The 23,698-nt window shown below is 45.8% G+C and overlaps 1 protein-coding gene across 1 annotated transcript in view; it reads right to left on the bottom strand.

Moving 5' to 3' along the window:
• Positions 1-23,698, bottom strand: part of LOC137519451 (fibrocystin-L-like) — a 388,270-nt gene that overhangs the window by 56,685 nt on the left and 307,887 nt on the right. The window contains exons 52-59 of the mRNA XM_068238405.1: positions 18,254-18,342; positions 9,548-9,705; positions 8,019-8,148; positions 5,068-5,186; positions 4,835-4,964; positions 2,108-2,281; positions 537-640; positions 211-337 (exon numbers count right to left, since the gene is read on the bottom strand). Of these exons, the coding sequence (XP_068094506.1) occupies positions 211-337; positions 537-640; positions 2,108-2,281; positions 4,835-4,964; positions 5,068-5,186; positions 8,019-8,148; positions 9,548-9,705; positions 18,254-18,342 (1,031 nt within the window). The remainder of the gene's footprint in view (positions 1-210; positions 338-536; positions 641-2,107; positions 2,282-4,834; positions 4,965-5,067; positions 5,187-8,018; positions 8,149-9,547; positions 9,706-18,253; positions 18,343-23,698) is intronic.

Below are 23,698 nucleotides of genomic sequence, written 5' to 3'. Positions count from 1 at the left end.
ACATTCAGAACGATCAAATAAGCACACTTTTGTGCAGGACTGTTAGCAGGGATGAGAAGTGGTATTTCGTAAATAGACCTTATTAGGTTGAGAAATATGTATGTGGACTACAAAAGAGCAAATGTACTAATCTCAATGCCTTCCGCTGTAAAAATGTACAGCAATCTAGAAATCACTATTCATAGCAATCTAGAAATCACCATCTCTTACCTTGTCCAACACTAAAATACACAATATTGTCATCAATGTCCAGCCCATTGCTACTGAATACTCCAATGGCGGGAGCGAAGCCGTTGTGGATAGCGCAGCCCCTCACATAGGACTCATTTGAAGACACCTGTTAAAAAGATTTTTAGTTTATACGTGGATTCCAATATTTTTTTTTTATCTTGAATTGTTTATTTGTTCTAGCCTTTCATTTTGGAATACAATGAGACAGTGAACTGCTGGAATTTCAATCCAAAACTGGGAAAATTAGTATTCTTAAACTTTTGATTGGTAGTGTATAAATATACTCGCTTTCTCTCACTACTTACATCTCCCAGGTTGAGGATAGACAGGGAGTAGTGGAGGTCGGTGGGTTCTATGTTCCATAACTGGCCGCTGTGATAGAATTCCACGTTCTCTATCCTTGCCTTTCCTACAATAATAATAATTATTAGTAATTGTATTTATAAAGCGCCAATATATTACGCAGTGCTGAACAATAGATAAATGGGTTAACATACAAGGTAGGACATACAAGGAACTCGCAACAAAAACAAGATCATGCAAATGATTTGATAACAGTAGTTCAGTGTCTTTGGTCAAAATAGCGACTGTTCCTGTCCACAACAATGACATAAAACATAAATGTCTCCCATTTACAAGGTGGCTTTTAAAATGTATGAGATTTATAGAAAACAGCAGTATATGCACTCTATTTAAAGAGTACTTTCAGTATAAAAGATAGGACCTGTCATGTCAGGCTAGTGAAGTGTGGTCTGGGGTTAGCAGAAATGGAGACATCAAACCAACAAACGCTGATTCCAGTAATACCTTTAATGACTAAGGCCTCGTTTCCACTATCGCGAATCCGCATGCGTCTTGCGTATGCGGATTCGCATAGACAATATAAGTGAATGGGCCTGTTTCCACTTATGCGTCTGCGGGAGCATTTTATTGTGCGGAGAAAATCTGCACGGAACACCCTGCAGAATTCGCCTGCGTGTGGAATGCAGGCGAATCGCACACAATGTATTTATTAGAGAAATCGCATGCGTTTTCCCCATGCGTTTTTTGCCGCGAATTCGCATGCGAATTCGCATAGGTACCAATGTAAATTCACACAGGCAGTGACATGGTTAAAATCGCAAATACCCTCACCTATGCGAATTCGCGGCAAAAAACGCATGCGGAATCGCATCCACATGCGATTTCATCAGCGGTGGAATCCAGGCGATTCTGCACCGCAATAGTGGAAACGAGCCCTAACTCTACATGGTTTATTGCAAGCTTATGAAACTAAGTTTCTTCAAGTATTATACAGAACTGGATCAGAACCATTCGTATGGCTCACAGTAATGTGATTGGCTCACAGCAATCACGGGGTCAGGGGCCAAAGAAATTGGCTTCTAACTAATATGTGGAAGCTCTTCTGTCAGCATGACAGCAGAGCGAGCATGTGCAGTGACGTGGACGGCGGTGAGAATGACTGAAATCTCCGCTCCTGGCAGGAATAACTGGACGTAAACTGGCATATATGTTGATCAAGGTCCGGAAGATGTTAATACATGGAAGGCTTCATCTGGCCTGTTGTTTCAGTGCTGTACTTCAATGTAGTTATTTGACCCGCTGGGTCGAAGAGCTCTTCGGAATTACTTGTGTCCCCGATTAGCTCCGTGCATGGGAACATTCCAATTACTCTGGCTTGCCTTTGCCAAAGAGCCAATGAGTCAAACAGAGGTTTCCATTACCCAACTCTGAGCAAATACAAAGTTGGCGCACAATGGAACACACATTATACAACAGTAAGTAAAGTGAGGGAATGATTACTTTGTTCAATAAATCTAAAGTAAGACTACTATATTATCAGGTGGACACAGATCAGATACAGAATCTTGCATACCTCGGTATTCTTTGCCATTGGCTGTAAATGTGCTGACCAGGACTTCAGCTCCAAATGACTCACTGTACCAGCCCAAGTAATCTTCTCCAATGATCTTGATGTTTCTAGTGAGGAGAGCTACGTCCGCTGCCAGCGTGTAATTCAGCATGGTGTTCGGCACTGAGTAGGTGTTTGCTGTATGGAGACACACACAGATAGGCATGTTGGTTGGCAAATAGAAATATAAGCAAATGGGCTTTGATTTCTTTTACTTGCAATAGTTCTGAAGTTTGCACTTATTAATGAGTGTGTTAGAGAATAATCTGTTAGACTGGGCAGAGGACAGAAAAGCCATTTATCATCTCTGCCTTAAAGGAATTTATAGCCTATCCAGGGATATCCCGGCCATGATTACTCCACTTCCTCAGGCGGTGGAAGTGTGGGGGCGGCACCAGGCAGAAACAGGAAGTGAAGAGTGTGCCTGGCCTGCCGCTGCCTGCCTTACTGACGCCCATCTGGACATCACATGGCACCCCCTAGCCCCTGCCCACTCTGCCGGCTGCTGCACCGCCACTACTACTAGCCTGAAATGGTAACGAGGGGGGGATGGGGGGAAGCACCCAGCTGGTATGTATGTGAGGGGGGGAGGGGGGTGGAGGGGGGCAGTGCCTGGATGGTTGCCCCCGGCAGGAGGCATATCCTCACAAGTTTGCCTCAGGCGGCTAAAAGTCTAGAACTGACCCTAAGCCTATCGACTCCTCTACAGTAACAGAGATCCCAATTGGGTTTAGATGGAAGTCTTGTAGCTTTCCGTTATGTCTTTGGTCAGAGGATTGATGGAGTTGAGGGGGGAGGGCAATTAATGTGTATACACTCCTGCGGCATTCTGCAGTCTCTTCCAATACTGAAAAGCTACTCATAACCACCCTAATGGTCGGAAATGCCAATTTCTGTTTCCATGGAAATTCCGATTTCCACAAATGCTGATTTCCATTACCGCGGTATACAGACGGTAATGCTATTTCCGATTTCTGAAAACGTATTGGGATTTTACTAAATTCGTACGATTTTGCAGATGGCCATCATCTTCGTGGCCATCTGCAAAATATTATGGATTCCATTAAAAAACATTGTTTTACATTACAAAATACTTGTAAACAGTTAATTGGCTTAATACTTCTGAACTCGGAAGCATTCCACCAATCAGAGAAGATCAGAAATGTGTTGAATGGAAGCTGTTTATCTAGCAAGGAAATCTGATTGGCTGTTTGTGGCTCCGCCCAGGTGTGCAAGGGGGACACGAGACCCCCAGAATATATCATCCTAGGTAGGGAGGAATCTGTATACCGACTTTCGTTCAAATCGGTCAAGCCATTTCCGAGTGATCGCAGCATATACACATCCACCCCCAAACAGTGCGCATATAAAAAACCAGCATTTCCGTAAAAAAAGGCAGAAATTTACGGAAGTACACTTTTCAATCACGTTTCCGTAATATACAGCAACTTTATTGACAATAGACAACATAGACACAATCATTCGAAAATTACAGAAGTCCGGATAAAAATTACGGAAAATACATGCGGAATACCGCGGAATTACACGGAATACCGCCGGAATGTGCCGGTATGCGGAATTTCGGTATGACGGCATGCGCAATTGTCCCGGAAATGGAAATGGGCTCTTCCGACCATGCCTGGGACAGAGGAGCATACATGGGGAGCGAGACACGGGGCAGAGGAGGAGATACGGGGCAGAGGAGCATACACGGGGTAGAGGAGCATACACGGAGCGCGGGAGACACGGGGCAGAGGAGCGTGCACTGGGCACGGGTGACACGGGGCAGAGGAGCATACATGGGGCGCGGTAGACATGGGGGCAGAGGAGCATACATGGTGGTGCGGGAGACACAGGGCAGAGGAGCATGCACGGGGCACAGGAGACACAGGGCAGAGGAGCATACATGGGGCACGGGAGACATGGGGCAGAAAAGCATACACAGGGCACGGGAGACACAGGGCAGAGGAGCATACATGGGGCATGGGAGACACGGGGGCAGAGGAGCATACACAGGGCACGGGAGACACGGGGCAGAGGAGCATACACGGTGGAGCGGGAGACACGGGGGCAGAGGAGCATACACGGGGCACAGGAGACACGGGCAGAGAAGCATACACGGAGCACGGGAGACATGGGGGCAGAGGAGCATACACGGTGGAGCGGGAGACACGAGGGCAGAGGAGCATACACCGGGCGTGGGAGACACGGGGCAGAGGAGCATACACGGGGGCAGGAGACACGGGGCAGAGGAGCATACACAGCGGCAGGAGACACGAGGCAGAGGAGCATAAACAATGCAGGGAGTCCCCGACGTCACCACAGGTTGGTGGTTCGTATTGGTGAGCGTTTCTAATTTAGGGATTTCCTGCATTCGGCATATAAGACGCAGGGACTTTTTCAGTAAATATGGTATGTAAAATAACGCAAAATCAAGATTACCCATTAAATCATATTTATGATCAGAATCGTAATGATGAAAATGATGCGAAATTTTACAAAACTTAAATTACTCTTTACAATCAGGTTATGGCTCCGGCACCCAATGTAATGCAGTCAGGAACTTGGCTGAGAATCTAAAGTTAAGTAAGCAACATTGGCGGGAGAGAAGAACACAATAAAAAAAGCACTATGAAAGTTTAAGACCTGCAATCTTGTATTTTCATAAATGTGTCTGGTCACGTGACCTACCTGTGTGGGTGAAGGTGAGGGAGGCATTTAAGGTGAGGTTTTTGTGGTCAGGTGACACAGCGATGATTCTTCTGGCTTCCGTCTGCCAGGCCTTGTAACTGCTGGTGGTGATCACAATGTCCTCACCCACCTGATCAATAAATGTATGATATTAATATTAGTAAAACATCTCTTCATATGCATGGTGTTCATATTTCTTCATGTGGACCTCACCAGCGATCAGAACTTCATACCTGCCAGTCCACAGGATCTGCTACAATGATGTACTGAGATCCGGCCAATGCAGTAAGTCCCAGCTTAGTCTTATACACCAAGCGGGGCAGCCCATGAAGGTCCAACTGTCCAAAAACACCTAAACGAGGAACATGAACTTGTCAGACCTCTTTATTGTCCAGTAGTGTTGCTCAAAAATTTCACCAAAGTTATTTTCGCATCAAAATGCCATTTTTATTTTCAAAAATATTTTTTGCAAAAACACATTGGCCCATATGCCAAAAGTACTATCAAATTTATTTTGAGTATTTTTCTTGCTTGCTGGTGGTTTATTAACCACTTCCGGGTTTCGGGTGGTTTGGATGATCTGTGCTGCGGGGGCTCTTCAGCCCGCAGCACAGATCAGATAGCAGGCAGGGCGATCAAACTTCCCCCCTTTTTTCTCCACTAGGGGGATGTCCTGCTGGGGGGGGGGGGTCTGATCACCGCCGCTCTGCTGTGCCTTGCGGGGGGGGCTCCTCAATGCCCCCCTCCGCAGCGCTATTCCTCCCTCTGCCTCCTTCCCTCCCTCCCCTCTTCATTCTGGGCTGCGCAGGACGGAAATCCGTCCTGCGCCGCCTCAGATAGGCTTCAGCCTATCAGATGCCGGTGATCCCCGGCCAATCAGAGGCCAGGGACCGCCGATCTCCTCTACGCCGCTGCTGCGCAGCAGCGCCGTATGTATGTAAACAGCGGGGAAGATCTTCCCCGCGTGTTTACATTTACCCTGCGAGCCGCGATCGGAGGCTCGCAGGGTGTTCACGGAGACACCCTCCGTGAACTGACATGGAACGGCCGCTCATACGAGCGGCCATTTCCATGGAAACCGCTTCAGGACTCAGGGGCGTACTTATGCGTACGCAGAATCCTGAAGTGGTTAAAGGGCATTTTATGACAAGGTGTGATGATATCACCTAGGAGAAAACTAGGGAGAAAAAGTGAATTGCATATGGCCCATTGTATTTTCGCAACGTGGTCAATGAAACCCCAACATAATGGGAGGGGAGGAGATTATATTAAAAAAATGTCGAGATGTGAATCAAAGTGGATCTTTCAATTAGAAACTATAATCCCTAAGGGCCTAAATAGTGAGATGGAAATGTTTGCATTTTTTGGATAAGGAGGAAAGAAACCATAGGATTGTAATGTCTAATAATGTGGGGGAATGTGAGAAGGTGGATGTTCTGTGGCTATTTACTATCTGAGTCTCTATACATGGTTGTATATATATTTCATAGACAAAAGTTTTGTCTTTTATAAAAAAATGTTTTATTATATTATTTTTTTGATCATTTTTTGTTTATTTTTTACTCTATCTTATTTTTAATTATTATGTTTTATAATTTTAGTTTTGTTTAAAAAATTTTAATCATTATAATTTTATTTTTTGATATTTTTTGATATTATTTTGTGATATTTTTTGATGTATCTCTATAATTTGCAGCATAATATTGGCAGTAAAGTGAAGCAAATACGATATAAAAACAACAAGCTGTGAAACAGGAAACTAAATGTTATCAGAGGAAGTTCACCCTGTGACCCTTGACTCATGACCCCGCTGATATGGAGGATGGGTAATTTGAAAGGGGTATATATACAGTGGAAAATGGCCGCAATTCTAGACTGATGAAACCCCTCCTGAGGAAGGCCACCGTTTAGTGGCTGAAACGCGTAAAGGATTTATTCCTGACAACTCTTAATAAGATTGGGGGAGAGCGAGGAATATAGGTGTACTGCAAGGAGCACGCAGCAGTCACCTAGCAACCAAGTTCCAGCAACCCCGTGAGTGGTGACGTCACCCGAAAATCAATAGAGTGAGAGGAAGTAGTACGGAAGTGTGGCCGGGCGAGTCCAGTATCTTCAACACGGAAGTGACGTAACGGCTATACGTGAAGCTCAGCGGGAGTACGGTACACACATGACCTTAGAGCGTACAGCTCAGGATCTACAGCTGTGAGCACCGCCAGTGAAAACGCACGGATAGACTGTGAGTAAACAATCCCCTGCATTTGTCCAATGTCCAGGGGAAGCTGACAATCATAAAGTTTGGAAGAACTGGAATAGCATTTTAGTGTGAATAAGCCGGACAGCCCTTACCCATTAGAGGTATGGAATGAACATATGGGACATTGTTCAATAGTGAAAAGCAATCCAGTGAAAACGGGCCGTTATTCCGTTCATTTGTGCTGTCCGTATTTCGGATTAAGTGACAGCCTGTTTATCTGCCAGTTATGAACGTTCTACAATTTTAGATTTCTTCATTTTTTCTGCATATATAGGAGAATATCTTCCCCCTTTTTCTATTAATTTTATATTATTAATTTTTTATATTTGATAGAAGGGCCCTTCTATGGTGTGGATGAATGAAGGTTGAAGTGAGTGTGAGAGAAGGTAGGAAATTCCGTTACTAATGGTTTCTATATGAATTTGAATTAATAAAGAGTTTTTTGACTTTTATACAGAGCGCGTGCTTGAATAAATTTGAAGTGAAACCCCAACATCACAGAAACTGCAAATTTTCACGTAAACTGCAACTTTTCATTCACAAATATCTCAACTGCGGCATATGTTTGGTTGAGAATTATGCTTTTTAAGTAAAAAATGGCAAAACTAGTGGAAAAACACAACAAAACAGCAGAAAACCATTAAGAACAGCAGAAAAACGTGAAAGTATTATAGAATGATTTTTGATGGCATTTTTGTTTGGCAAGTCGAATATTTCATTATGTTCATGACATTAAATGCAAAAAGAACATCTGCATTTTCGCTCACCAATTAAAGTCGCAATTTTGCCAACTGTTATCAATATTATAAACTATATTGGAAAGCTTCTATCAGCATTAACTGGAAAAACTGTCAATCATAAGAAAGTTGTACAAAGAATGTGATGCAGAAAGGAGTGTAATAATGCAGGGCTGACTGTTATACATACCAAGAACTTTGGCTCCCTGACTGGATCCATCAGGTAATTGTATACTGGGAGTGGAGCGCTTTCCTCGTAAAACAATATGGAGTTCGCCCTGGAATGGGCTGCTCTCAGTTCCTGCTGTTAATTGTCCTCCCTGAACAGAAAATAAAAACTTATTACCAAAAGCTTAAAGAGGAACTAGAAAGAGAGAGAGAGAGAGCTCATTTTTCTCTTGGATATATCATAATGGTACATGCTAGGATGGCTTCAGCATGTAGCATTGTAGTGTGTTGTGTTGGTGGCATAATGGTTAGGATAGCAGCCTACCAAGTGGTAGGCCTGGGTTCGATGATTCCTGGCCAATGTATGCGAGTTGGCTTTTGACATCCTACAAATCCCTAAGCAAGCTAATTTTTCTCTTGGATATATCATAATGGTACATGCTAGGCTGGCTTCAGCATGTAGTGTTGGTGGTGGTATAGTGGTGAGGAGAGCTGCCTACCAAGCACTAGACCTGGGTTTGATTCCCGGCCAATGTATGTAAGCTGGCTTTTGAAATCCTACAATTCCCTGAAAGACAAGACCCTCCTTCGGAGGAGGAGGGGGAGGAGGAAGGAAATAAGGAAGTCTATCGAGCAGAAAGTCTTATTATAAGGCAGAAATCAGTTTAGTGGAAAACAAATTTGCATTCCGTAAAATTCCACGGAATTTCACATTTTTCAGCGGAAATTCCGCCATAGTGATATTGCAATTCCATTCCATCGCAACGGAACGGAATCACCAAATTCCGTCCGGAATCACGGAAATCTTAATTCCGCAGAATCCAGCGACCATCCCTAATAGAAACGTAAATATATATAGTATATGACTTACATAGAAATTGAGACGTTTTAAAGTAGTGTTATATGTGTGGCTAAGGCTATGCTTGAAGGATATATCCAAGAAATCAATGTAAATCAAATTTACTTACCTGGGGCTTCCTCCAGCCCCTGGAAGCCTATGTGTTCCTCGCCCCAGCTCCGCTCCAAGCCTGTCTGGCCAATGTTCATTCACGATTGAACGTCTGCACTGCTCGTAGTCATGCTCCCATAACCTATGCAGAACGCTCTTGCCCATCAGAGTGTGACTGTGACTGGGGCCGCCACGCACTTGCGCTTGTGCAGTGGCTGCCGACCTGGCCAGGTCATGAGGGAGGGATCCCCTGATTTTTATTGATTTCCCAGATGTATCCTTCAATGTCTTTTTTTTTTCCTCTTTTTTTCAGGCCTTCGAGAGGGATTCTGAGAGACAACGACAACTGCTTGGAATACAGGGAGTGTATTGGCGGAAGTGTTATGTTTGCCTTTCTACGTGTATAAACTCCCTTTGAGTCATTCTTTTTATCGCTTAAAATTCCTGCACCAATGCTCACAACAATACTACTGTGTCAGCATGCAGATCCATATTTGATCTGTGGTGGTGCTGTAGATGGGAAACATGGGAGATGTGTGACAATACAGCATTGATGCAGATGCAACCAGTGACCACTGCAAAGGCGTGGGGGTGCTCCTCACCTGTATAGAGATATATGTTGCATTCAGGACTGTGGTTTGGAAGATGGGTGCAGATCCTGCTGATGATGAGTTAGCTGTGAGGTTTCTTAGCTCCAGAATACCATAAATGAGCAGTTTGTTCAGAGAGGGAATAGCCACATCTGCTATAATGCACTTGCCTGAAATAAAGGAAATAGAAACACTGAACAACCCAGTAAAAGTTGCAGCTGAAGACTAGGAAGACTCATAGGGGAATCACAACACATTTAACCCGTCAGCAGCCAATTTATTTAGAGGCTTGCAAGCGTTCCAGACCAATTTATTTTAGCATATGTTTGTATTTCTTATTTGTTACATTTCCATGCTTCTACGGTTCTCAGTACTGCTGTATTGTGTACTTATTACCACTTGTCACTAGGGGGCAGTGTGAGACAATAACAGAGGAAACTGCTTTGAGTTTCTATACCCTCTGCTCTGCAGAGAGAGATCAAATCATTCCAAGAATTTACAGCACAACTAGTTCTGCAGACTGAAGTCAAAAAGCAGTGCACGTATCTCAAACGAGACAACTCTATTGAAGCTAATAAGCTAAAAGGATTCAGCTTCAGTGAAGCATACTTTTATGTACCGTGTGCTTTACTGTATGCAACACAGTGTACATGTTACGCACACTCTTCCTTTCCATTCCATTGCAATCCTGTTTTTCAGGATGCGCAAAGCAATGTGCTAAATATGAAAGCAGCTTTAGGCCTGGGAACCACTTGCAGCGCTTTGTGATGGAACGCAATGCCTCCTGGATTTTGAAAATCATGGGAAGTCTGCAATTGTGACTGCAATTCCCTGAGTGATCACAATTTGGTTCTGCCGCCACTGATGCGATCGCTCCCAAAATGCTGCATGCAGTGATTTGCAATCGCCCCATGAGCGCATTGTTGCAAATGGAACCAAGCCTGTAGGGTTCCACTGCTGCAGTGCTTTGCAGGTCGGCAGGTGCTGCAAAAGCACTGCAAATGGATTCCAGGCTTTAAAAACCAATACAGGCGCACACAGTACATTAAGACTCTATGCAGTCTTTTGTCCTATCACAACACTTAACTTTACACTATTACTCCATCTCTGTTTCAATGTACAGCAGTCCATCTCCCACTATATTCCATGTGCAGCCATAAATTAATTATATGCACCCCCCCAAATCAATTCGATGTTGCTGCCATGCATTACACATTCAGCCCCCTCCATTCTACAGTATATGCAACCAGGGCTGCTCAAATCTGGCCCCGGGAGACATCCGGATAGTTCTATGTGGATATCATCCCAGTTACCTGTACAGAGTGGGTAGGGGGGTCAATCTTACCTGTCTGACATCTTCTTCAGTCAGTCCCTCGGCGCCTCCTACGATGCGGTCCAAGCGGCGGTCACGTGATTACAAAGACTTCCTCCTTCCGGGTTGAAGGAGGAAGGGTTTGTAATCACGTGACGCCAGTGGAGCGCATCGTGGGAGGCACCGAGGGACAGACGAAGAAGACGTCAGATAGGTAAGATTGACCCCCCCCTCCCACCCCGCACAGGTTTACTGGGAGATATCCGGATAGCAACTATCCGTGTACCTCCCGGATACGGATTTGAGCAGCCCTATATGCAACCCCCTTTACTACAAGTTAAATAACGTGAACCTGAAGTGACATGTGATATGATGAGACATATTCAGAATCAGAATCACTTATTTCGCCAAGTACAATGGGGGTTGTACCCGGAATTATTTTTGGCCAATACAGGGTCGGTGGAGGTACAGTACAGTGGACACTTAGTAATATACATAGAGTGGTACACATAGTAACATAACATAGTAACATACAGCATAGAGTAATAAAAACATACACTTACACATAAGTTGCACAGAGCAGACATGGAGCATAGTAGAGAAGGGCTAGCAAGGTCATCCGAGTGCTATGTGAGTGGAGCTGCCACACTTACTTGTGGCGCTCACTGCTCTGCAGCCTTTCGGATGCCCGCATTACGCCTGAGGAAGAAAATAGTGCAGAGAGAGAAAGTGAGACCTGGTGCTGCAGCAGTGACCTGCCGGTTGGTCTCTTGGCTGGAGGGACCTCTGTGGCTGCGTACGGAAATCCAGCCTCAGGCTTGTGGCCTAGTCCGGCAAGGTGGGTCAGAGGGTGGGGTGGGGGGGGGGGGTTGCGACACTGCAGTCAGCTGACAGCCTCCTGGCTGTGCTTGTCTTCCCTTGGCACTGTGATGCCTTGCTGGCCTGGAAAGGGTCCTGCGGGAGATGCTGTGATGGAACCTCTGTAGCACCAGCAATGGTGTGACTGGGGGGCCTGTTCAGCCTACTGTGCTTGGTCCATGGTCCGTGGGCAGCACCTGAGCAGCAGCAGTCCGACTTCCCCTGGCTGCGGCTGAGGAGCAGCCCGCGTGCATCTCCTGTTAGCGTCTGGTCTCCCTGGCAGCTGCGGCAGTGTCATAGCTCATGTGCTGGGGGATCCGGCAGTGTGCCTGTCAGGTCAGGCTTTCGGCATCCCTGCGGGCTGCAGCGGTGAATTGGCAGCGATTCCTGTTGGTCAGGCAAGCGGTGTTTCTGTGGGTCCTGGGCAGCGGCGGTGAAGTGGCAGCGGTCCAGCTGGTCCAGCAAGCGGTGTTCCTGTGGGTCCTGGGCAGCTGCGGTGAAGTGGTTCATGTGCAGCGCATGTCGGCTACGGGGCCTAATCGGGCCAGTGGCTCCTGGATCGTGGCAGGCGGAGGAATGGCCTACGTGCTGCCCACGTGATGCAGAAGGAGGTTGCTGGGTGATCGGCAAAGCGGCCCCAGACCAGAGAGAACACATCAGGATTCCCCTCCCAGGTAGAAGTAAGAATTAAAAGAATTTAGACATTTAAAAGGAAAGGCCGGAGCCCTATATGGCCGTGGCTACCCATCCGGCTCCATCTTGATAATATTAAATATAGTAATTTTGTTACTATATTATAATATGATAAACATATCCCTGCATAATACTAGCTCTACTAAGAAATTGTGTGAAGTCCCTTTATGTTTTCAAGTGCAGAAAGCTTTAAATAAAAACTTTGGTTGTTATCTTTGCAAAAGAGATTTTCTGAGCTTGTCCACAGCTTGGTCAAGTCAGTTTGTTTTCTGAAGAGCTTAAACAGCCAAGAAACAGTGGGACAATAGCTTTTCTAAGCGCTTGTGATTTGAAAAGCTTTTGCTAATGTAATGCCATTAGTTTGTTCTCACGCTTTTTTAAATCTCCCATAGCATTATGCTGGGAATACACAATGAGATTTTTTAGTCGATTTACTGTCCGATCTTATTTCCAATCGATTTTCTTATCTTTTCTTATCAATTTACATTCACTTCTATGAGAAATTGATCAGAAAAACGATCGAAAATAAGATCAGACATGTTGGAAATGATCTATCGAACCATCTATCTGCTGCAAAAACTTATGGTGTATTCCCAGCTAAAGGGCCCGTTTCCACTAGCACAAATCTGCATGCATTTTCTGCATGCAGATTCGCATGACAATACAAGTCATTGGGCTTGTTTCCATTACAGGCGAAATTTGTTTCCCCCGCAGGAGAAAAAAACTGTCCAACATTCTGCGCGGTATAAGCACTTTCACGTTAACACGAACGCTTTTTCAATAGTCAATAGTAATAAATGGCAACAGTAAAATAACATTTTTTAAAAATTGTGAATCTATTAAAGTTTTTTCTATGCAGATTCGCCTAGGTATAGTGGAAACGGACCCTTAACCCTCCTGGCGGTATAAATAAATCTGCCAGGAGGGAGCGCAGCAGTTTTTTTTTTTATTTTTTTCTTCCTATATCATGTAGCGAGCCCAGGGCTCGCTACATGATAGCCGCTGCTCAGCGGCATCCCCCCGCCCTCTTCGATCGCCTTCGGCGATCTCCGATCAGGAAATCCCGTTCAAAGAACGGGATTTCCTGGAGGGCTTCCCTCATCGCCATGGCGACGGGGCGGGATGACGTCACTGACGTCGGGACGTCATTGGGAGTCCCGGGCCACCCCTCGGCGCTGCCTGGCACTGATTGGCCAGGCAGCGCACGGGGTCTGGGGGGGGCCGTGCGGGGGATGACAGATAGCGGCGATCGTGCGCGGGGCGGCGGCAATCAGTGTGCTGGCGCAGCTAGCAAAGTGCTAGCTGCGTCCAGCAAAAAAAAAATTAAACAAATCGGCCCAGCAGGGCCTGAGCGGCACCCTCCGGCGGCTTACCCCGCCAAGGAGGTTAAGGTGGCCATGGTGGGCAGTTGGCCATCCAATTCAATGATTATCATTAAATGGGACGAAAATCGGTTCTGCCAAGAGCATGCCCGATCTAGGATGCAACCAATTTTGGGCTGAAATTAGTTGCATGTATCAATCAGACATGCTGCAAAATCTTGGGCCGATCTGCTCAATTGGGTGCATGGCAGTAACGGCATGCAATATCGGGATGAGCGACAAAACACGATGTAACCTCCAGCACTGTCCCCCCTAATGCACATGTACCCCCCTTCCGCCCGACTCCCATGCAGAAATATTTTACCTGTCATCATAGCAGGGACAAGGTTCTCCAGCACCCAAGGCTGAGACACCAAAGTGCGCCCCTCCATCCCTCCACCCCAGCCATCACACACTGATTGCTATTAGACTAAGAGGCACCCCAGGGCCCCCAACACCTTAATCTCTAGTTATTTGGCTTGCAGTCATTGCCATGTATCACCTTTTCTTATTTATTTCTGCTTCAAACACAATAGGGGAATGATAGCTGAGTGAGTTGTGCGCCCCTCCTAAGCTGCGCCCTGAGGCTGGAGCCTCTCTTGCCTCGGCCTCGACCTGGCCCTGCCTGTCGTGTCCGCCGCTGTTTTCGTCCTTTTCCTCACACACATGCTCCCCACGTGGTTGCTGTAATGTGGGTGCGGGTGTAATGTGTGAATACTTCATCCTACTAATTACTGAATCTGAGAGAGCCTAAGCGCTTTGAGTCCTATGGGAGAAAAGCGCTATAGAAATGTTATTGTATTGTATCGTATTGTATATGTCACACACACCCGCAAGCAATACGTCAGCAACCACGTGGGGAGCATGTGTGTAAGGAAGAGGACAGAGACACAGATAAAGTATTCATGCATGGACACCAGAGCACATTTTACACTGGGGGGGACAGCGCCAGAGGCCGATTCCTGAATGTTTTCATGCTAAAATCGATCGGGAATCGGCCCACGGTTTATGGCGCTCAACAGAGTTCTCTCCGATCAGATATAGATCTGTCTCTTGGTTGATCTGCTCATACAGTGGGTTGCAAAAGTATTGAAGTTTTCCACATTTTGTCATATTACTGCCACAAACATGAATCAATTTTATTGGAATTCCACATGATAGACCAATACAAAGTGGTGCACACATGAGAAGTGGAACGAAAATCATACATGATTCTAAACATTTTTTACAAATAAATAACTGCAAAGTGGTGTGTGCATAATTATTCAGCCCCCTTTGAGCTGAGTGCAGTCAGTTGCCTATAGACCTTGCCTGATGAGTGCTAATGAGTAAATAGAGTGCACCTGTGTGTAATCTAATGTCAGTACAAATACAGCTGCTCTGTGAGGGCCTCAGAGGTTGTCTAAGAGAATATTGGGAGCAATAACACCGTGAAGTCCAAAGAACACACCAGACAGGTCAGGGATCAAGTTATTAAGAAATTTAAGGCAGGCTTAGGCCTCTTGCACACTGCATGCATTTCCGATTCCACCGTTTAATCGGTTTTTACCTCCGATTCCGATTTTTTTATCCGTTTTTCTGTTGAATGTATTTAGGGAAAATCGGAATTGAAAATCGGAATCAGAAACGGAATCGGAATCAGAATCCGAAAATGGATTTGCAGTGTGCAGGGAGCCTTAGGCTACAAAAAGATTTCCAAAGCCTTGACCATTCCACGGAGCACTGTTTAAGCGATCATTCAGAAATGATGGCACAACTGTACATCTACCAAGACAAGGCCATCCACCTAAACTCACAGGCCGAACAAGGAGAGCGCTGATCAGCAATGCAGTCAAGAGGCCCATGGTGACTCTGGACGAGCTGCAGAGATCTACTGCTCAGGTGGGGGAATCTGTCCATAGGACAACTATTAGTCATGCACTGTACAAAGTTGGCCTTTATGGAAGAGTGTCAAGAAGAAAGGCATTGTCAGCAGAAAGCATAAGAAGTCCCGTTTGCAGTTTGCCACAAGCCATGTGGGGGACACAGCAACCATGTGGAAGAAGGTGCTCTGGTCAGATGAGACCAAAATGGAACTTTTTGGCCAAAATGCAAAACGCTATGTGTGGCAGAAAACTAACACTGCACATCACTCTGAACACACCATCCCCACTGTCAAATATGGTGGTGGCAGCATCATGCTCGAGGGGTGCTTCTCTTCAGCAGGGACAGGGAAGCTGGTCAGAGTTAATGGGAAGATGGATGGAGCCAAATACAGGGCAAGCTTGGAAGAAAACCTCTTGGAGACTGCAAAAGACTTGAGACTGGGGCGGAGGTTCACCTTCCAGCAGGACAATGACCCTAAACATAAAGCCAGGGCAACAATGGAATGGTTTAAAACAAAACATATCTATGTGTTAGAATGGCCCAGTCAATGTCCAGATCTAAATCCAATCGAGAATCTGTGCAAGATCTGAAAACTGCTGTTCACAAACGCTGTCCATCCAATCTGACTGAACTAGAGCTGTTTTGCAAAGAAGAATGGGCAAGGATTTCAGTCTCTAGATGTGCGAAGCTGGTAGAGACATACCCTAAAAGACTGGCAGCTGTAATTGCAGCAAAAGGTGGTTCTACAAAGTATTGACTCAGGGGGCCGAATAATTACGCACACCCCCACTTTGCAGTTATTTATTTGTAAAAAAAAAGTTTGGAATGATGTATGATTTTCGATCCACTTCTCACATGTACACCACTTTGTATTGGTCTTTCACGTGAAATTCCAATAGAATTGATGCATGTTTGTGGCAGTAATGTGACAAAATGTGGAAAACTTCAAGGGGGCGAATACTTTTGCAACCCACTGTATGTCGTCTCATATATGGGCACCTTTAGGCCTTTTTTCCATGGACAGTTGATAAGCAGTAAAATGCCTCTCAAACTCTCACAACTGCTTGCTGCTGCCTGGTAACTGGTCACTGCTGCCTGGCAACTGCTTGCTGCTGCCTGGTAACTGCTCGCTGCTGCCTGGCAACTGCTTGCTGCTGCCTGGCAACTGCTCACTGCTGCCTGGCAACTGCTTGCTGCCGCCTGGTAACTGCTCACTGCTGCCTGGCAACTGCTTGCTGCTGCCTGGTAACTGCTTGCTGCTGCCTGGTAACTGCTTGCCGAGCACACACTTCAACTGTCCGTGGAAAAGAGGCCTTACATTAGCAAGAGTTTTTTTAAATTGCTGGAGCTTAAAAAGTGCTTCGTAGTGTGAACCAGCTAAGAGACAGCTTGAGATAAGGTTTTAATGCAGGAAAGTTCAAAGTGTCATTACTTCTGCTTTATTTTACAGCTTAAAACACAGAGTATGGATTCTAAACTGCAACTGTGACAGAATGATGCAATGTTATAAAAAAAAAAAGCTATATAGCCAAAAATAAAAATGAGACTTTTCTTTGCTTCTAATGTTCTATTATGTTCTATTTATTATCCATTCTACCAGGCACAGGCGGAGAGGGGGCCCCTTCTTTTTAATTGCCAATAAAGAGGCACCTTCAGCCGCGGGAAGCCCTGCCCACCAACTGCGGGAAGCCCCACCCCCAAATTGCAGGAAGCCCTGTCTACCACCTGCAGGAAGCTCAGCCAGCCCACTTTCTCTGTCCTCTGTCCTCCTCCACAGCTGCCTCTTAGCATGGTGCGGAGGTTTGAGGAAGGCATGTTACTGTAGTAAGAGATCTCGCAATGCTGCTGGGCAAAGCCACAGAGCGAGATCTCTCACATGCAGCAAGCCAGAGAACAGAGTGTGCATGTAGTCCACTCCTATGGGATAAGGTGCAGTGGTAAGCAGCTTCACCCAGTGCAAGCCCAGCCACCTCCCCACTTTAGCCAGGCCAACACCCAGTACACGGTGATGTGATGCTACCTGCCTGCCTCCCACCAACCCCAGCCAGAACCTTGATTTTCTCTCCCACCCACTCAAGCATCCAGCATTTACCGGTAGTTGTTCCCAGCCCAGCCAGCATCTAGATGCCAAACCCACATACCCCAGCCAGCACCTTGATGCTCTCTCTCACCCACCCTAACCAGCACCCGGATGCTACCTCCCACCCACTCACCCCGCAGCCAGCACCCAGATACTACATAGGATTTGAGAGCACCCCACTTTGAGAATCCTCTGCACGGCACTGTGTACTACACATACAATTCATTATCTCATATGTTCATTTTTTTCTTCACGTTCGCTTTAAGAAGCCTCTCTAACCATTCACAGTGTTCTTCCAGCAGCACAATGACAGGTTACATCAGAGGGGCCCACACTTTTTTGGTTTGTGAGCTACTTTGAAAAATTAGCAAGTCAAAATGATCTACCTATGTACGCTTTTAGGAGCACACTTCTATGTACAGAATGGAAAATGTAGCGGGCTCTACCAAGAAGTCCTTCGCGATCTACCCGTAGATCTACCTAATGGGCACCCCTGGGTTACATTAGAAGAATGATCAGTTATTTGCATAAAACGTGACATTTATTACCTGCAGGGATGACAACATTGGATCCATTAGTGGGGACGGCGTAATTGTTCTCTGGAGACGATAGCCAGAAGGAGTCGTTAGACCAAAAACTGCGGACAAAACAATAGAGACTTTCACTGGCTTGTAAAAGTGAAATAAAGTTTCCAATAAAATTGTCCTCCAGACAATCCTCCTTTAGCACAGACTAAAAATTTTCAGATCATTTAACTACTTGACAACTGAGGTGTTTTTCCCCTTGTGGAGCAGAGAAATTTTCACCTGGCAGTGCTCCTCCCTTTTTTTTCACCAATAACTTAATCACTACTAATCACAGTGAAATGATCTCTATCTTGTTTATCTCGCCACCAATTAGGCTTTCTTTGGGAGGTATGGTAAGCTAAGAATTATTTTATCCTAAACACATTTTAATTGGAATAATAAGAAAAAAATGAATTGAAAAATTGAAAATTGAAAAAATGCATTATTTCTCAGTTTTGGGCCATTAGAGTGTTAAAATAAAATGTTCTACTGTGGATAAAAGCCATACATTTTATTTGCCCATTTGTCCCGGTTATTGCAACGTTTAAAAAATGTCCCTAGTACAATGTATGGTGCCAATATTTTATTTGGAAATAAAAGTGCATTTTTTCAGTTTGTGTCTATCACGAATTACAGGCCCGTAAATTAAAAATTAATAGTAATATACCCTCTTGACATAAATATTTAAAAAAAAGTTCAGTCCCTAAGGTAACTACTTATATATTTTTTTAATGTACATTTTTTTTTTCCTATACAAAAAAAATGTTTGAGTAGTATGGGAGGGTGTGGGAGGTAAATAGTTAATTATTAAACTCAGTGTGGGGATTTTTATTAAATAAAAATGCATTTTGGTGTAATTTACTATTTGGCCACAAGATGTCCTCAGTCATCATTTCCGATTCACCTACGTAAGCACGTGGATCGCAAGTAATGCATGGCACTTAACCACCTGAGCGGTCTGGACGAGCTGAGCTCGTCCAACACCGCCGGAGGTCGCCGCTCAGGCCCTGCTTGGCCGATTTTAATCAAATAAAAAGCAGCACACGCAGCCGGCACTTTGCCAGCCGCGTGTGCTGCCTGATCGCCGCCGCTCTGCGGCGATTCGCCGCGAGCAGCGGCGAAAGAGGGTCCCCCCAGCCGCCTGAGCCCAGCGTAGCCGGAACAAAAAGTTCCGGCCAGCGCTAAGGGCTGGATCGGAGGCGGCTGACGTCAGGACGTCGGCTGACGTCGATGACGTCACTCCGCTCGTCGCTATGGCGACGATATAAGCAAAACAAGGAAGGCCGCTTATTGCGGCCTTCCTTGTTTATTCTGGGCGCCGGAGGCGATCGGAAGATCGCCTCCGGAGCGCCCTCTAGTGGGCTTTCATGCAGCCAACTTTCAGTTGGCTGCATGAAATAGTTTTTTTTTTATTAAAAAAAAACCCTCCCGCAGCCACCCTGGCGATATAATCAGAACGCCAGGGTGGTTAAAGAGAGTCTGAAGCGAGAATAGATCTCGCTTCAGACCTCATAGCTAGCAGGGGCATGCGTGCCCCTGCTAAAACGCCGCTATAGCGCGGCTTAACGGGGGTCCCTGTCCCCCCAAACCCCCTCCGTGCAGCGGGGGAGCGCTTCCTGGTTGGGGCAGGGCTAACCGCCGCAGCCCTGCCCCATGCGCGTCTGTCAGACGCGTATCTCCGCCTCTCCCCCGCCCCTCTCAGTCTTCCTTCACTGAGAGGGGCGGGGGAGAGGCGGCGATGCGCGTCTGATAGACGCGCTGGGAGGCAGGGCTGCAGCCGTTAGCCCTGCCTCCAGGAAGAAGATTACCAGCGACCATTTTACGACCAACTTTTGCCGGGGGTGGGTTGGGGGTGAAGGGACCCCCGTTAAGCCGCGGGATAGCGGCGTTTTAGCAGGGGCACACGTGCCCCTGCTATATATAAGACCTGAAGCGAGATTTAGTCTCGCTTCAGTGTCTCTTTAACAACAGGAAAGATACAATGAATGCCGGTGTCTCGTAGACGCCGGCATTCATTGAATTGGGGACTTAGATGAATGGGAACTGCGTTCCCAATCTTTCATCTCCTTGGTAACTGGAGGTAACGGCGGCGCGATCACTTGTGCACGCAGGAGCGAGCGTCGGCTGCATGCCGTTGTAGACTTGTATTCACGGCCCTGGTGCATCCTGTACATTTTTGCGGTGTGATTGACTGGTTGGATTAGTCAACTCTCCCTCTCCGTAAGCGGATTGGTCAGCTCTCCTTGTCTCCCTATTTATCAGAGCGGTATGGAAGAATAGATCGTGCTGTGCCCATAAAACCTGCCTCTTTCACCCTTCTAGCCCACCCTTGTATCCTATTTACCTCCTTCTCTGCCTCTCAGATCTCGCACTTGTGCACTTCACTACAGTCCTCAGCAGCGAGATCTGAGAGTCGGTAACAGGATAGGGCATATCACCCGGCATCAATGGCATCCAGCGTATAAGACGACCCCTGACTTTCCAGAATATTTTCAAGGGTTAAAAAGTATATACAGTGGGCTTGATTCACAAAGCCGTGCTAACCTCAGTTTAGACGTGATAAAATAAACTCGCGCGTAAAGTTTTACGCGTGCAAAGTTTACGCGCGCAACACCATTAAACCCTATGCGATGTTTCACGCGCACCGGACTTTGCGTGCAACACTTTGCGCGCGAGTTTTTCCCTCAAAACGGTGCTAACCTACTTAGTGCAATGCTTATCACGCCCAAAAGTCTTTAGGCTTTCATATTATCTAAATTTTAAAAAGTACTAAAGAGTAAGTAAAAAAGTAATATCAAACTTATTTTGAGAACTTTCTTGCATGTTGGGACTCGGGAGCTTTACAGTTTTTTTTATTGATATATTTTGAAAATATCTCCTTGGAGAAAACTCAGGAGAAAAGTTATTATGAAACAAAGTGTTAGCAAAACACTTTGCCAATCGAGAGGCTTGAGAGACTCAGACTTAACTGTGTTGTTGGCATCATTTTTAAAATTATTATTATCTTCATATAAGGCCCCGTTTACATTACAAACGCGGACGGCCATGCGTGCAGAACGCAACGCATGCGAACGCACGCCATCCACGTTTGTATGCGTTGCGTGGTTGATCCCATCACTGAAAAGTGATAGGGACAGCCGCGCGTTTTTGCAAAAAATGCATGCAGCATGCGTTCCCGGACCGCACAGGTCCGGAACGCATGCAATATGAACATCAGACAGTGCAGTCTATGAACTGTCTGATGTCGTGCGTGTCGGCCTCCTGCACGCGTTTCCAAAACGCGGCTGGAAACGCATACAGTGTGAACGGGGCCTAATGGTAACATTGGTCAATTAAAGCATTCACCATGTTGCCTTTGTACCATTTCAGCTAAATATAGAGTTGCATATTTTATTTGCAAATCATTGCATTCGGTTTTCACTTAAAGCGGAATGAAACCCAGCATTTCTTCTTTGCACTAAAAGATTATTTACAGCATATTATATAGTACCATCATTTTTTTTACTAGAACAACATTCAACTAGTTAAACACAGGACTTACAAGCTCCCTGCAGGGAAAGCTGGATGCATCCGAACTTGAGATAATGTTATCTTGTGTTTACATTCCTCACTTAAAAAGTAAAGACTTCTCTGACTGTGCAGACACTCCAGAACACAGTCAGACAATCAGAAAGCATTTGTGCGTACATTACAAGATGAATAAACCAATTATGAATAAAATGCAAAGGCAGCTCTCAGAGCAAAAAAAAAAGTGTATTTGGGCACTTGTAAGTTCTAAATGAATAATAATACTTATGCACAAAAGCAAATATGATAACCGTATGGCATATAAAGAGTAGGTAAACCTGTTTTTATTGAATATTATGTCAGGGTTTTATACCGCTTTAAAGCAAGCCTGAACTGAAAAATAAAAGTCAAAATAAACATACATACGACATACTTACCTTCCGCGTAGTCTACTCATCAATCTTTCTCCTCCCCCGCATCCTGTTGGCCCACTGTGATTGATGGAATTCTCTGTCCTCCATTTTAAAAATGGCAATAACCTCGTAACAGCTTCCAGTCAGCACTCCATTAACCAGTAATATCACTTTAGCAATACGAGAATCATGGACATTACCTTGCCCATCAGTTGTGCTTTTAGTTTTAACGAACAGCGACTGATATAGTGAAAAATGGCCCTAAGGGCCCTTTTCCACTAGCAATTACTAGCGTTCAGGCTAAACGCTAGCGATTGTGATTCAGCAAAGTTCCAACTTCTCCCGGTGATTGCGATTGCGATTACGGGGGAAATTCAGCAGGTCCCCCCCTCCGTGCTTGCACTCACCAAAAGCGCGTCTTGCTCTATTGCATATCAAATATGATCCACACTCCTTTGCCAGCCAAGGGGAAGTAGACAGGATGTCAAGCATAGATCCATTTAATAGATAAAAACATCTTGCAGGCTTACAGTTTACAGATTACAGCTCCACCGCGGACAAACAGAGCCGCTCGCTCCCACTGTTTCCCTGCTCCCGGGTGACGTCAATGCGCTCCTCCGACTCCGCCCTACGTGTTTCGTCACACTCCGTGACTCATTCAGGGGCTCGCAAGATGCGCTTTTGGTGAGTGCAAGCACGGAGGGGGAGACCTGCTGAATTTCCCCTATAAGGTGGTGGCACTACCCCCAGGTGTGCAGCACGGGGTGCTAACTATAGCTGTTTCCTAGCAGTACTGGGCACTATGTGCTTTTTATGATTTTACAGGGTAAAGAAGTATGCGCAGTGATGTTCCTATGTTATTTGGCAAACTGTGGTGATTTAAAAATCACTAGCGGTTTGCGATTTTGCGATTCAGCATCGCAATCGCTGCTAGTGGAAAAGGGCCCTAAGGCTTTTAGCTTCCGGAGAGACAAGTCTGACAAGATCTTGTCAGTACTGGAATTTAGAAGAAAATGGTGAGTTTTTGAGAGGAACTGATGGCAAGGTAACTATGTAATATTCATTTGCAGGTACATCATGCGTTTATTTTAAATCATTTTACTCAGTTAAGGGGCCCTTAAAGTTTTTCCGTCCAATTTTTTTCTGGGGGGGAAATTTGGATTATACGTTATGAAGGAGCAGAATCACTGTGTATTTGTTTAGGGCCCGTTCAGACTACAAAGTGCGGACCGCAACGCATGCGGACCGCAACGCGTACGAACGCACGCCATCCGCGTTCGTATGCGTTGCGTGGCTGATCCCATCACTGAAAAGTGAATGGGACAGCCGCGCGTTTTTGTAAAATCTGCGTGCAGCATGCGTTCCCGGACCGCACAGGTCCGGAACGCATGCTGTGTGAACATCAGACATTGCACTCTATGCAATGTCTGATGTCCTGCGTGTCGGCCCCCCCGCACGCGTTTCCAAAACACATATGGAAACGCGTGCAGTGTGAACGGGCCCTTAG

This window comes from Hyperolius riggenbachi, chromosome 5 (assembly GCF_040937935.1).
Source record: "Hyperolius riggenbachi isolate aHypRig1 chromosome 5, aHypRig1.pri, whole genome shotgun sequence".
Lineage (NCBI taxonomy): Eukaryota > Metazoa > Chordata > Amphibia > Anura > Hyperoliidae > Hyperolius > Hyperolius riggenbachi.
Note: the sequence above shows the minus strand (reverse complement) of the source record. Positions and strands in the feature narration are given on the sequence as shown.